Source organism: Hibiscus syriacus, unplaced genomic scaffold (assembly GCF_006381635.1).
Source record: "Hibiscus syriacus cultivar Baekdansim isolate YM2019G1 unplaced genomic scaffold, ASM638163v2 tig00111402_pilon, whole genome shotgun sequence".
Lineage (NCBI taxonomy): Eukaryota > Viridiplantae > Streptophyta > Magnoliopsida > Malvales > Malvaceae > Hibiscus > Hibiscus syriacus.
The window spans coordinates 5174889-5191446 of NW_024063082.1; the positions used below are offsets into that span (position 1 = coordinate 5174889).

Sequence of the window (16558 nt, forward strand, 5' to 3'; positions counted from 1 at the left end):
TAATAATTTGATCATGGAGTATCCCAAGTTTGTTTCTGGTATGACACCGTGAAGTATACAGCAGTCATGATGGCCTGATTCCAGGAAGACATCGAAGAAACTGAGCGATCATCATGTGTGAGGAAAGCTTAGTCCATCTTTTTGGAGACCTCTAGTGCAGTTGGTCTATCTTGTGCTGAATGAGATACACAGTTTAGAGCTATATTTAACAAAAGACATGCCCACTGCAACTCGGCTTTGGGGACCTATTTGTCAAAGACTCTCTGGTCCATTCTTCCCTCACCATACTTCACCCACTTCGGAAGGTCTACTCCAGTAGGATTCTGATAAATGAATGCTAAACCCTTTTGCAAGGTCACTTCAATTAAGCCTAAGCCCAACCCAAAATAAAACCTAAATCTCAACTTCATGTTACCCAGCCCATAAAAAATCAGATGTCTTATTTTAACTGAATTGTTTTTATTTCTTGACTTGGGGTTTTATTTTATCTTTTTCTTCTTCTGTTTAACACGATCTTCTAAAACAATGTCATCGGAAAACGTATCGGTGACGCCGTCGCTGAGAGCAATAGAATCGGCGATCAAACTCATTGACGTCAAAAAAGAAGAACTCAAGAAGGCGTTCGATGACCTCCAAGCCAACTCTCTGCACCTCTCTTCTTTCTCTGTATCATGGTCCGACCTCGATACTCACTTCACCAAACTTAAAAACTCGGTGACTCAACGGTTCCGCACCCTCGAGTCCCGCGAATCCATTCGCAACCCAATTGATGACGCCTCCGTTTTAAAGCTCACTCTGTACTCAACTCAATCGCCCGTGTCTAAACAGGGAGACCCACCGGCTCCCAACCCGTCACCGGAACAAGACCGAGTTGAATCGTTCACTGGTACTATGGTGAATCAACCATTAAATCAGCTTGTATCGTCAAATGTTGAGAAACCATCATCGTCAAATTCCGTGGGCGTGAAGTCTGATGGTTCGGTTCCGCCGACAGGCGGCACTGGCTCAGTGGTGACTCGACCAGAACTGAAGGAGTTTTGTGAGAGAATGGATGGGAAAGGGTTGAGGAAGTACATACACGACCGCGTAAAAGAACGGGAAGCTATCCAAATGGAGCTTCCCGGTGCATTGAGTAGTGCTGCGGATCCTGGGGCGATGGTTTTGGATGCAATGGAGGGGTTCTACACTGAAAATTCGCAGTCTAAAGATGATACAGAACCAGGAACTCTCGAATTAAGGAGGGTTTGTGTGGTTTTATTGGAGCAGTTAATGGAAACTGGTATAAGTATCAATGAAGAAGTGAGGGAGAGAGCAAAGAAGTTAGCTTTAGAGTGGAACGGCAAGGTCAAGTTGCTCAAAGATAACTCTTTGGAGACGTTGGCTTATTTGCATTTAGTGGCAACTTATAGTTTGGGACCAATTGTTGATAAGGAGGAGCTTGTTGATTACTTCTTTACAATTGCTAAATTCCAGCAAGCTATTGTATTGTGTAGGTCAATTGGTTTGGGGGAGAAAATTCATGGTAAGGTTATTGATTTCTTGATTTGAATGCAATTCTTATCATGTGAATTTGGATTTATTTGATTTTGGGATTAAGTATTTTGCTTGCTTTCCTATGTTTTACGGGTATATAAATTTTGTTAACTACTCTGCAGCTGTTTGTCATGTCATGTATGCTTGATTTAGATTATTTGGTGCCTGAAGGAGCTTTTAAGAATTGATGTTTTTCATATAGGTATTTATATATCAGTGGTTGGTTAGTGGTGTCTTGGTTGAATTTGGTTCTTTCTACATTCACATAGGCTTATTTAATTTCTTATTGGTGTTTATGCTTCTTTTCCAACCATTTTATATGTTTTTGAAGTTCTCTCACTAGATACAATGATAAAACGATCTTTTACGAGATGGTTTCCTGCATATCAGTGAAAGGTTTATTGATTATATGGTGTTCAGTTGTCTAATTTCTGCATTGGAAGCACAAAATTTTGAAATTCTAGGTGTTGCATGACCTTTTTTTATTCTGGTGTTGGGTGCCTTGAATTTTGATATGACTGCTTACTTAGGAAATGGAGGTACTTTATTTTCTTGCTATATTAAAAAGGAGGTATCTTAGGTTGGCCAAGTTTACACAGGAGACTCACATTGATTAAAAGATATATTCTTAGAATGGTTTACTGTTTACTCGGCAAGAAGGTGAAACATATAAACACAATGATTTCCCAAAAGACCGAAATAATTTGATGGATTAAGAAAAGAAAAATGAAAATTGTGGGTAGATCTTTTTGTTCAATTTAATCATTATGTGCATGTGTAATTGGTGTAGCATATTGTTATCTCATTTAAATAATCAGCTCAAGTTGTAATGGTCATTGATCATATATTTCCATAGGATTTTACATAATTTTCTACCCCTTTTGAGATTTCAAATTCTCTTCCTCTTACCAGTAGATCTGATGAAAACAGCATTGCCTTATGCGTTGCAGATTTGATTAAAAAACTGTTAGATGATGAGAAGCAATTGCTTGCTGTGAAATTTATATTTGAGTTGGGACTAGCAGAAAAATTCCCACCAGGACCTCTTTTGGATGTGTATCTTGAGGATACAAAGAGGCATGCAACTCAAGTAAGTGAGAAAGGAAAGAACTCTCTTAAGTCGCTGGGAAACTTTTATTTCCTGCAAACTTTTCCAAGTACGAGACTTCAGTATTCAATTTTTTTTCCTTTTACTAATTTCAGTTTCTTGTGCAGCATATTGCCGCTGATGGAGAAATTGATGCCTTGAAATCTGTCATTAAAATAATTGAAGAGCGCAATCTAGACACTGAGTATTCACAAGAGCCCCTTCAGAAACGTATTGAGCAGCTTAAGAGGCAGCAGGCAGACAAAAAAGCCCCTGCAACTCCTGCTACTTTCAAGCCTCAGCAGCAGCAGGCTGCACAGAAGGCCATTCAGGTGGCAGCTAAGCAGGCAAAGAAGAAGAAGAAGAAGCGGGCACCGGCAAAGCAGCAACAGCAGAGTGGCAACAAGCATCCTAAAACAACTGCATCTGTTGTTCATGCGGTACCCTCATTGAGTGCTGCTGGCTCAACTTCTGCGATTCCTCCGTTCCAGCAAGCTCATCTTCGGCCAGCAGGCTTATTGCCAGATCATTCTGCTGCATATTTGCGTTCACCAGCCCCTCCTTTTGGCATGCCATGTTCTACTCCTGTCGCTAATCCTTATGCAGGCCCATCAGCTCAGATGTATGGTGTGGCAGGAGCTCCTATGGGTTTCCCTTTGAATTCAAACCCTGCCGCATCCCATTTTTATAATTATGACAGGCGGCCTATTTATGGTGTATATGGTATACCGCCACAATACCATCCATCTTACCCTCCACGGTAGCTCATGGTATGCTTCCGGTTGCTAGGGCGTTGACCTTGTATTGATATAACTGGATTGTTTTGCATAAACTTAAACTTGGCAACAGACTTTTCTTGACAGGTTGAGGCTACATCAGAATTCGTCTATTGATAATTTTGCTAACCGATAAGAAGGTTTATGTAAAATTTGGTTTAGTTTTCAATCTAGAATTCTCAAATACAAGCAGCATTCCATTCTGTGTTCACTGATGTACTCTTGTTTTTTACGGATAGATCTAGACATACATCATTGCTTGGGATTTGGAAATCTTTCTATTTTGGTTGGCCTAATGCAATATATATGCTTGCCTTAGTTTTTCTAGACAATGTAGATAGCCATATTTGCTGTTCTACACGATGGGGTTAACCCCATCCGACTTCGATTCTTTTCATCACCTCACTGAGTCGGCCTACTGGAGTTTTTTTTCTTCTTTTCTTACAGTAGTTTTTGCTTTCCATGATTTGTAGAGTTTATTGTTCTTAGATTCAAGCATTTAACGAGTAACCATGTAACACCCCTCAACCCGTACCCGACCCGGATACGAATTCGAGGTGTTACACTGACATATCAAATCATTTACTTGCATAAAATAGTGAGTAATTTAAAAACTTTTATAACATATAATTGACCAATTTACATAAAATACATTTTCATTATTGCAAAATCGATCAGAGCGTGCATAATTCACTTATTCATTTACATATAACTTATTCAAAGCGTGTACAAAATTATTCCGAGATTATACAACATATTCTTTTGAATACATGCCAACATGAACTTATATATATACTAACATACATATTGTTTATTTATTTTTTTCTGATCTGACATTCAGCAAGGAGAACTGACCTGTCTTGTACCCTAACTATCCATAAGCTTGTAAGAGCATGCCTGTGAAACACTCACGCGCTAAGTCTATGACTTAGTGAGACAATAAACATATAATGTAAACATTATCTAATAATCATACATAAACAATTACTACTATCATTCCATACAATTCATATACTTTTACATGTAACAAATACATATATACACACATATATATATCATTATTATTCATATCTCTTATCACTATCATTGATTCCTTTTATCGTATGATCTTATAATTACCCTTGTACAATCATATATCACACATAACATTTCATAAGGAAACAAGTATATCATCATATCAAGTTTTTAATATTATCTCTTTATTAGCCCATGGTATATATGTGAGAACTGTAGATACGTGAGTCTATTGAGGTTGTGCACCACTATGTTGTCACCACAACTCGTATAATTGCACCGAAGTGCTGCGTAGAATTGCACTAGAGTGCCGCGTAGAATTGTATCGGAGTGCCGCGTAGAATTGCACCGTAGTGCCATATAATAATGTCCATAAGGACCACATATCATTCCTTAAGAATCATATACATATACATATACATATAATAATGTCAACTATACCCCTAGCTCTCGTATAACATAACATGGGCATTATTATTTATGTTATCACACTTTCACATATTCACATGTACATGTCACTTTCATATGATTCATATTCATATGTCATTTAACTTGTAACATTTCTTATGTTCATATAACATGAATATCACTAGTATCTCTTGTTATCAGATGCTTTACATATATTATATATATAACATTCATCTTTCCATTTATTTACATAAGCCACATAACATTTACAAGAACATATCCCCACGTATAATCAAACATACATGCATTTTCATGTCATTCATTTCACTCTCTATATTCTTATCACATAGCTTATTTGATCTCTCATGTTCTTATGTAAGCACATATATATATCACACAACACATAGAACATGTTAAACATATCACGTACAATAACATTTTAAGAGTTACTTCTTACTATAGTAACTCCGTCAGTGGCTCATCGCAAGCCAATGTTTGTTCTATAAGTACAATTTAAATTGCACTCACCTTAGCCTTGTTTGCTTTGAATCAATCATAATCCTTCGATTGTTCCGGAACAGTATTACGCTCTAAATCTACATAGCAATACATTGATACATATCAGTATACTAATTACATTAGATATATCTTAAACTATCCCTTCTTAGGCTAAGAGAAAAGCTAATTTCAACTCTTAATGAAGGTATGCATCGATGCACTATACAGTGTATTGATGCATCCTTAACGGTGCATCGATGCACTTACTTGTACATCGGTGCACAAAATGCATTCGGTGTTGCTTCTTTAAAGGGTGCATCGATGCACTTTGAATTTGCATCGATACACCTTACCCAGAAATTGTATTTCAATCCCGAAAATCATCAACTCTTTACTCAATTCTTCTATTTTAAGCCCCTATCATGTCATTAAACTCAACTATCACTTCATAAACCACTTATATCCATATAAACTATCTTTATTTTCCATATCTCTTCATGATTCTTAAAATTAAGAATCATACCCAATTTTTCATGTTATCTAAATTTTGATTTAACACTTATAACTTCTTATTCACACCTATGACAAGTTAAATTCCATCTCAACGTTCATTTATTAACTCTTTTTCAAAAATTCACTTTAAAACTCATTTTCTTTAATCTTTTATAACCTCTTCATCTTTTGATTTTAAGATAACTTAAGCTTTCCCTAAGCTTAAGTATCACCTAATGATTAAAACCCCACTTAAATTTTAGCTAATAATCAACAACTAAGAAATCTTACCTTTGCCATGGAGCTTACGGGGAGAAGAAGAAGAAAAAGAAGAAGGAAATAAGCTTCTAGATACTCCCCACTCATATGCTTATCTCTTTAATAAGAGATAAATATATTTTTCATAAAAAGACCATTATATCCCTTCCATAATTCCTTAATTACCATTTAATCCAATACTGAAATATTCATACTTAAATCATTGAACTTTTTAATAAATTATAATTTTGTCACCAAATTTTTAAAATTTACAATTTGGTCATTAACCCATAATTTGGGATGTTACAAATCTCCCCTCCTTTTAAGAAAATTCATCCTCGAATTTTTCATTGTACACTTTAACAAGAACATATCTTTTAATATTCTTAAGTTGTTTTCACAACTTTATCCCTTCACAATTTATAATCAATGATTTGCCTTCCATTTTCCAAAGAATCCAATCCATTACCGTCTTTTCTTTCCTTCAATCTGCCTTTTCCTTTGATATTTCTAAAATTTCATATAATGTCACTTATCACGTAGATAGTAACAATCATCTCACCGCTCTATAACATAAATCCATCTATTTCTTCATAACGCTCTAATTACCTTATAACTATACCAAACTTTTATTCCGTCATCATTTGACCAAAACACGATTTTAAATCTTCTTCAATTGTGATTAAACATATACTTTATGAAGTCAAACAATCTTTTCACATCACCTTGCACACTTTTCGTATTCTATATCAAACTTATCATTTACACTTCCATATAACCTTTATCACATCTGATCCTTTAAACTTCATCCTTTCATTTCTTTATTCCATATTTTATAACTCTAATAACCAGCTTTACTTATACAGAACCTTATTCTTCACCACCTCTTGCACTTGTATTTTCCTTCCTCAAAGCTACCTTTAAACTTGTAAATACTCTTCTCTTTGCCTTCATCATATTTATATAGGATCCAAATACATAATCATATTCAAATTCATATCATACTTAATTAACTCACTTCATCTTTTCTTTCAATCTTATAACTCTATCACATTTACTATTACAATTAGCAAATATCAACGGTTAAATCTAGGGCACAAGCCCTAATTAATCAATCATATATCCGACCTTTATAAATCCATATACTGTTACTCATTATATATACAGAAAAATTCAATCCTTACTTCTCGATATCATAACTCAATTAATTTCTTTTATACTTCCTTACTCCTTTCATATTACTTTACTCTTCTCTATCAATCCTTAACTTCCCTTAAACACAAGAATCTTTATCTTCTTCTCTTCATCACATCCACACTCTTGCTTATACACAATACTATTTACACGTCTAATATTCATTTTCACATATTACCTCATCAATAAATCTTTCGTGCTATCGTAATCTTCACTTCATTACTTTAATTATTTCATTACCCTATTTCCTTATGCTTTTACATTCATTTCTTATCCTTGATACTTTTCCTTCTTTATCCTTTTTAACCTTTCTTTCAATCCTTAGCTTCCGTCAAACATACAGATCCTTTTACTTTAATACATTTATTATCCCACTACTTTATTATTCAACTTATTCCTTTCAATCAAAACATAAACCTTCATTAAACTATTTATTTATATATATATATATATATATTCTTTACAATCAAAATAATTCATTCGTTTTTTCCTTCACTTATTAAACCTTCATTCTCTATCGTCCATAATACGATTCCTTTGGTTCAAATTCAACCATTCCATTTACCTTTGTCTTATAACTGATCATTCATATACATATCTTAAACCCTTCCTTGGTCTTTTAATATTCTCTAATTAACATCAATCTCTTCCACTTTATCTTGCTCATGCGGTAAAGAAATTATTCTACTTCAGAACGATAAAGTTCCTTTAATACTATAATTTCCAATCCATCTGAACTGATTGGCTTTATTCTCTAGCGGAGAATACAACTAATTCATATATGATTTAAAGTTGAAAACCATATTCTATATCTTTCTTTGATGGTGCTTAACTTTATTAAGCACTAATTTTCTTAATCCTCTAAGATTTTTTTCCAATCCTCTTATTTTGAGCTCTCTCAAGAACTTTAACACGATTAACCATTTCTTAAAAATGAAAACAAATTTAATACCAGTAACACTCTTTTAATCTAAGGCACAACAAGCCCTAGACAACCAATCACATGTATCCTTCTTATATTTCTTAATCAAAATCAACTCAACAATAAATCTGCTTAACTTATTAAACTTATACTCATACACATATACCTTAACATGTACTCACTTATACCATATACCATATATATATATATATATATCATGTCATGTAAAATATATATCCTATTGTAAATCAAACACACAAGCAACTATATCATCATCTTCATTCTTGAACTCTTCTACAACAATAACCACGTTACTTAATCTTTTAACATTCTTATGGTGACATTTGTCCACCATACTTCTAGATTACCCATGTAGTAACAAAACTACTCAATTTAACTTCTCCACTTTGGAGAAATGAAAACCTTCTAACATTATCTTCATATAATTTAATCAAATCTCTATAACAATAGAACATTTCTCAAATTCACCCTTGAACTTGGGTATTCTCAACTCTCTTTGATACATCCCTTCTATGAATTATAGCAGCATAAAATTGAAATCATACTAAAATATCATTCCACATCATATAATATTCTCTAATCTTATACATGCACTCCTTGAGGTTTTCGCTCTTCTCTCTGCCTGGCCAGGGCAGGTGAATGTTATTACCTTCAGTCTATTACTTTGTGTTTCTCTTTGAAAACTTTCATATATTAATGTGCTCATATCATTTCTTCTATCACATATCACGTGTACATATTATCATCTAATTCATATCATATAACATGTCATTTGCATATGTTCACATATCATCTATCATATCATATAAACATATATATCTAATAAATCATTTTCAGGTATTCAATTATCTTACATAACATAAAAAAAATTAACTCTATTAACAAGACAACACACTCCTTATCCTATCAGATCAGAAAATTTTCCACTTTATGTTGGCATATATACTTTTTTTAAAACACTTTTGACTTTGTTTTTAGCATAGAATGGGCTAAACCGTAGCTCTGATACCATTAAATGTAACACCTCTCAACCCGTACCCGACCCGAATAAGAATCCGAGGTGTCACACTGACATATCAAATCATTTACTTGCATAAAATAGTGATTAATTTAAAAACTTTTATAACATATAATTGACAAATTTACATAAAATACATTTTCATTATTGCAAAACCGATTAGAGCGTGCATAATTCACTTATTCATTTACATATAACTTATTCAAAGCGTGTACAAAATTATTCCGAGATTATACAACATATTCTTTTGAATACATGCCAACATGAACTTATATATATATACTAACATACATATTGTTTATTTATTTTTTTCTGATCTGACCTTCAGTAAGGAGAACTGACCTGTCTTGCACCCCAACTATCCATAAGCTTGTAAGAACCTACGTGTGAAATACTCACGCGCTAAGTCTATGACTTAGTGAGACAATAAACATATAATGTAAACATTATCTAATAATCATACATAAACAATTACTACTATCATTCCATACAATTCATATACTTTTACATGTAACAAATACATATATACATACGTATATATATCATTATTATTCATATCTCTTATCACTATCATTGATTCCTTTTATCGTATGATCTTATAATTACCCTTGTACAATCATATATCACACATAACATTTCATAAGGAAACAAGTATATCATCATATCAAGTTTTTAATATTATCTCTTTATTAGCCCATGGTATATATGTGAGAACTGTTGATATGTGAGTCTATTGAGATTGTGCACCATTATGCTATCACCACAGCTCGTATAATTGCACCGAAGTGCCACGTAGAATTGTACCGGAGTACCGCGTAGAATTACATCGTAGTGCCATATAATAATGTCCATAAGGATCACATATCATTCTGTAAGAATCATATACATATACTAGGGATCAAATATGTGTCTCACAAGACTTCACACATGTTCCAAAGAATATATACATATACTAGGGATCATTCTGTAAGAATCATATACATATACTTGTGCATCGGTGCACAAAATACATTCGATGTTTCTTCTTTAAATGGTGCATCGATGCACTTTGAATGTGCATCGATGCACTTTGAATGTGCATCGAAACATCTTACCCAGAAATTGTATTTCAATCCCGAAAATCATCAACTCTTCACTCAATTCTTCTATTTTAAACCCCTATCATGTCATTAAACTCAACTATCACTTCATAAACCACTTATATCCATATAAACTATCTTTATTTTCCATATCTCTTCATGATTCTTAAAATTAAGAATCATACCCAATTTTTCATGTTATCTAAATTTTGATTTAACACTTATAACTTCTTATTCACACCTATGACAAGTCAAATTCCATCTCAACGTTCATTTATTAACTCTTTTTCAAAAATTCACTTTAAAACTCATTTTCTTTAATCTTTTATAACATCTTCATCTTTTGATTTTAAGATAACTTAAGCTTTCCCTAAGCTTAAGTATCACCTAATGATTAAAACCCCACTTAAATTTTAGCTAATAATCAACAACTAAGAAATCTTACCTTTGCCATGGAGCTTACGGGGAGAAGAAGAAGGAAATAAGCTTCTAGATACTCCCCACTCATATGCTTATCTCTTTAATAAGAGATAAATATCTTTTTCATAAAAGATCATTATATCCCTTCCATAATTCCTTAATTACCATTTAATCCAATACTGAAATATTCATACTTAAATAATTGAACTTTTTAATAAATTATAATTTTGTCACCAAATTTTTAAAATTTACAATTTGGTCACTAACCCATAATTTAGAATGTTACAAACCATATATGGTAATATCTGATAACTGATTATTTGCTCATCTTGTTGAATATTTGGTTAATGTAAACCAAATGTGAGTAAATGAGAGAGAGGGTTTGTTGTTGTTAGTATTTTTAATAAATATTTAAGCTTTACGTATACTTATTCCTTTGTCTCATTTTATAAACTTTTTGTAGAAACAAAATTTGTTGGGTACTTGTAATAATGTTTATCTTTAACCTTTTTTATACAATGCCGCCAAATTCTTACATTGGTCCCATCATCATAATTAAATGTCCTCTATTAATGCTTATTTTATTACAAGCAAGAACTTTATACAGTTATTTTAGTAATGGTATTTAGTAAAATTAAAATGTCAATTTATTGTTATGTATATTTATTTTAAGTAATATTTTTTTAATAATAGATTGTATGAATTAAAGTTTATATAGCTCTGTTTATTTTAATTTTAAAAATTAAAATTAAATTTCATCTTATTCTAAACTTTAAATCATAATTCTAAAATTAAATAATAAACTCTAATTAAGATACATGATATTAAAATAAATAAATAAATAAATATATATATATATATATATATATATATATATATATATATATATATATATATATATATATATATATATAAATTAACATTTACATGATTTATGAGATTTGTTGATTGATTATATATATATATATATATATATATATATAAATTAGAGAGAATCGCCTCAGTGACCAAAAAAAAGTTATAATATACGATTTTAACCAACTTTTTTTGGATTTGCCAAAATGACCAACAAAATCGCAACGCGAAATAAAAATCGCAACGCGATCCCCAGAATCGCAAATCAGTTTCCAAAATCGCAACGCGATTCTTGAAAATCGCGATGCGATAGTACAAATTCGCATTGCGATTTTCCATAATCGCAACGCGAATATGAAAATCGCAACGCGAACACATAAATCGCAACGCGTATCCGTAAATCGCAACGTGTATCCGTAAATCGCAACGCGTATGGGTAAATCGCAATGCGTATCCGTATATCGCAACGCGTATCCGTAAATCGCAACGCGTATCCGTAAACTGCAACGTGTATCCGTAAATCGCAACGCGTATCCGTAAATCGCAATGCGTATCCGTAAATCGCAACGCGTATCCGTAAATCGCAACGATAATCCGTAAATCGCAACGCGTATCCGTAAATCGCAACGATAATCCGTAAATCGCAACGAGAATCTGTAAATCGCAACGATAATCCGTAAATCGCAACGAGAATCTGTAAATCACAACACTTAAATTTTGGGTATATAACACTGAAATCATAAACTAAATCCCTAAATCGCAACTCATTCCATCTCCATCTATCACTCTCTCCGGCGACATCCGTTCCTATATCCAACGACATCCTTCCCAATCCGGCAACAGGTTTTAGTTTCGCAGCTCGTCTGTTTAGTAAATTAATTTACAACCATGAAATCATCTAATGTTGATCATGTTTGGATAGATTTGTGTTTTGGAGGGTCATGGGATAATGTTCATGGTGTTTTACAATATATGCCTTTACCCATGAATCTTCAACTAAAATTGTCTTTACAAAAGTTAACTTATGAAACTCTAATGCTACGTGTTTCAAATAAATTGAATTTAGAGCCCCTAAGTGGATTTAGGCTATCTTATCAGAGAAATGGTAAAGTTTATTTGTTAACCGACAATGAAGATGTTGAACGATTCATTGCTTACATTAGTGTTTCACAAGATGATGTTACATTGTATGTTGTTGAACCTAGAAGTAGTATTGTTGGGTCAGTAGCGGGTAGTAATCAACTAAGTTTTTCTCAAAACCCACAACATTTCTCTAATCCAAATCCCAATCAACTTTCAGCACCAAATTCCGGTTTTCGTATTGACCAGTTAGACGATGATGAGCCAACAGAAAAATTGTGAGTACTAGTCAGTATTCGAAATTTGGTCTTGGTCAATATCCAGACTTTGATATTGGTCAATACACGGATTTTGATGATGTTTCAGAAGAAGAAACAGACCATGCGTGTAATGATATTGATATTGGTCAATACCCGAATTTTGATGATGAAACAGCCGTTGCCGAAGAATGTAATGTTGATGATAATGAGGAGGAAGTTACGACTGTGAATGAACATGTTGAACATCCATTCTGTAATTCATATAATCCTGAAGAAGAAAAAGAAGAAGAAAAGTCCCCGAAGAAAAGAAAATGCCACGGGCGTATAACTGGAATATGCCAGAATTACTTCAGATACCGGAAGAAGAGTTGATAAAGAAAGCAGTTGATTGTTACACAAAAGTTATTCGTATCAAGAAAGATGATTGTTTTGATACAAAGGAAGACTTGAAGATAGCTTTATATACGAAATGTGTGGAAGATGGCTATCAACTAAAAGTTAACAAATCAAGCAAAGATCGTTTCGAAACAAGGTGTATGATTGACAAAAACTGTACGTGGCGTATGATTGCAAAGAGAATAAAAGATTGCAAAATGTTTCAAGTTAGGACTTTTATTGATAAACATACATGTTCAAGAACCCAAGTTTTTCCTCACCATAGACAGGCAAACAAAAAGGTGTTGGGTGGTTTTCTGGCTGAGTTAATGTTTTTGAATGGCAGGGTATATCGGGGACATGAAATTATGACTGACATGAATGCTCGGTTCAAGATTAGTATATCATATTCTCAAGCTTGGAGAGCCAAATGTTATGCCTTGGAATTGTTGAGGGGGTCGCCAGAAGCATCGTTTGCCCAACTGCCGGCTTATTGTCACAATTTAAAGCTGAAAAATCCTGGGTCGGTAACTCATATCAAAACAGATAGAGATGGACGCTTTGAGTTGCTGTTTATCGCCATTGGTGCTACGGTTAGTAAATCAATATAATTTGTTGACTCATTTTTGTTAGTTACATGCATTTCACATTTAAATGATTATATTTCTTGTGTATATTATTTTGTAGATTCGTTCGTTTATTACTTGCATGCGCCCAGTTATTATAGTTGACGGAGCACATTTGAAAGGTCGATACCTTGGAGTAAACTTATTAGCAGTAGCCATGGATGCTAACAATGGGATATTGCCAATAGCTTACGGGGTTGGCAAATCTGAAACCTCTGATTCATGGACATGGTTTATGGGGCATCTTAGGGATTGCATAGGTCCTATTAGCAATCTGACAATCATATCCGATAGGGCAAACTCAATTGACAACGCTGTTAGAAGGTGTTTCCCAGATGCTTTTCATGGACTTTGTGGTGTTCATTTGTATAGAAATCTAAAATCAAGGTCTGCTGGTATAAAAAGCACAAATGGACATACTGGAAGGCTGTAAAAGCTTATCGGGAAGTGGATTTCAATAAGCATATAAATTGTTTAAGACGTGTTTTGCCTCAGTGTGCTCAAACACTAGAAGATGTCGGGTTTGAAAGATGGTCAAGAGTACATCAACTTGGAGCAAGATATGGTTTCATGACGTCTAATAGTGCAGAATCAATCAACGCTCTAAGTCGTCATTCCCGGAAATTACCCATTACTATGTTAATGGAGTTTTTTCGAGCCTCTATTCAACAGTGGTACTACAAGAAAAGAAACCATGCAGGTATTATTTCTTTGAATTCGTAACTTATCATATTTATATATTTTACTAAGTATTGTTTATTTAAATTTACAGGAACATTGGAACATCGTGTTACACCATGGACTGAAAAAAAGATAACGAAACGTGTTGTGAAGTCAACGTCATGGAGAGTTGAACCATGTTCAAACACTTTGTTTCAAGTACTGGATAATAACTTAAATGGGCTAGTCGATCTAAATGCAAAGACGTGTAGTTGTATGAAATGGCAAACATCTGGTTATCCGTGTGGCCATGTTATAAAAGTTGCTCTTCATTTAAACCAAGATGATTCAAGCGCATACGCTATGGATTGCTACACTACAGAAGTTTATCGACAGACTTATGCCGAGATTGTCTACCCTATTCCACATCCTTCTGAGTGGGACATACCAGATGACTTACAAACAGTTTTGCCACCAGCCATGGACAGAAGGCTACCTGGCCGACCAAAAAGTCACGATCGTATACCGTCTAAGGGTGAAGAGAAGAAGAGATCGACATGTAGTCGGTGCAAGGAAAGTGGTCATACAAGGTTGACATGTGGATCACCAGTGCCATCAAAATCATCTTTTCCTCTACCAAAATATGGATCCTCATCAAAATCCAAAGCTCATATGGTGTCAAGCAAAGGCAATCATCTTTAAAATCCCAATCACGATTGGCTTCACCTTTTGAGACTGTTAACTTAGGTGATTTTTAAATGCAAACGTTGTATTATGTGGATTTTATGTGTGAACTTTTAACATTTTCAGTTGAATTAATGACTCAGGCCAACCATTTTGACTTAACCAACTCTTGTTATTCAGTTGTTATCACTATTAGGCATGCATTTGACTATCGCAACACGGAAAATACAATCGCAACGCGAAATGAAAATCCCAACATGAAAATCGCAATGCGGAAATGAAAATCGCAACGAGAGAATCGCAATGCGAAATGAAAATCGCAATGCGAAATGAAAATCGCAACGACAGAATCGCAATGCGAAATTAAAATCGCAATGCGAAATGAAAATCGCAATGCGAAATGAAAATCGCAATGCGAAATGAAAATCGCAATGCGAAATGAAAATCGCAATGCGAAATGAAAATCGCAACGAAAGAATCGCAATGCGAAATGAAAATCGCAATGCGAAATGAAAATCGCAACGAGATAATCGCAATGCGAAATTATAAACGCATTGCGATTTTCATTTCCGCATTGCGATTTTCATTTCGCATTGCGATTCTCTCGTTGCGATTTTCATTTCGCATTGCGATTTTCATTTCGCATTGCGATAGTCATTTTTGCCTTCAACATAATGCAGATTGAAATCAACAAAATCAACCATTACATTTCAATCAATTAAACAAGCACAAATAAGAATTATGTTCGCATCAATTACACAAATCAACTTTTACAAATCATCTTTTACAAATCAATTAAACAATCAAAAAATAAGCAATAATTCTTATTTCCGATCATCTACTATTGAATCAACTTTTACAAATCAATTAAACAATCAAAAAACAATCAATTAAACTATTGAATCAACTTTTGCAGCTCGACATCATTTTCACGCAGTTCACTTCTGAGATTAACCTGCAGAAACCAAACATTTGTTCAAACAACACTTTCTACGCAAATTATTGAATTCTAGTTAATTAACCAAACATTTTCATTTATAAGTATATAAACTTACCAATTGTTTATGGACATTTTTATAACGCGGATGCAGGTAGGCAGCGTCTCGTATATATCGATTTAGCCATATAATGCCGAAACCACAAGCCTACTGCAGCTTTATCTCTATCGGTGGGAGGTAGATACTTGATGCTTCCCGTCGTCAAACGCTCCAACGCCAAGCATACGAGAGGACCACAATCTCCTCTGGCTCCGCTCGTTTGTTGTGGCGCGGTCTCGTCTCTAATAACTGTAATATTGA

At 33.8% G+C, this 16558-nt stretch overlaps 1 protein-coding gene across 2 annotated transcripts; it reads left to right on the forward strand.

Annotated features, from left to right (window-relative positions):
* Positions 1-489: 489 nt before the first annotated feature.
* LOC120161604 (inactive FRIGIDA-like protein 2) lies at positions 490-3480 on the forward strand. Of its 2 annotated transcripts, none has more exons than XM_039171826.1 (3): positions 490-1522; positions 2484-2655; positions 2745-3480. In XM_039171826.1, exons 1-3 carry the CDS (start codon positions 526-528, stop codon positions 3382-3384), a joined length of 1809 nt encoding a protein of 602 aa, XP_039027757.1. In that variant the 5' UTR covers positions 490-525; the 3' UTR covers positions 3385-3480. The 2 variants fall into 2 exon arrangements, with proteins under 2 accessions (XP_039027757.1, XP_039027758.1); XM_039171827.1 differs by having other exon boundaries at positions 2484-2623; positions 2749-3480.
* Positions 3481-16558: the final 13078 nt, after the last annotated feature.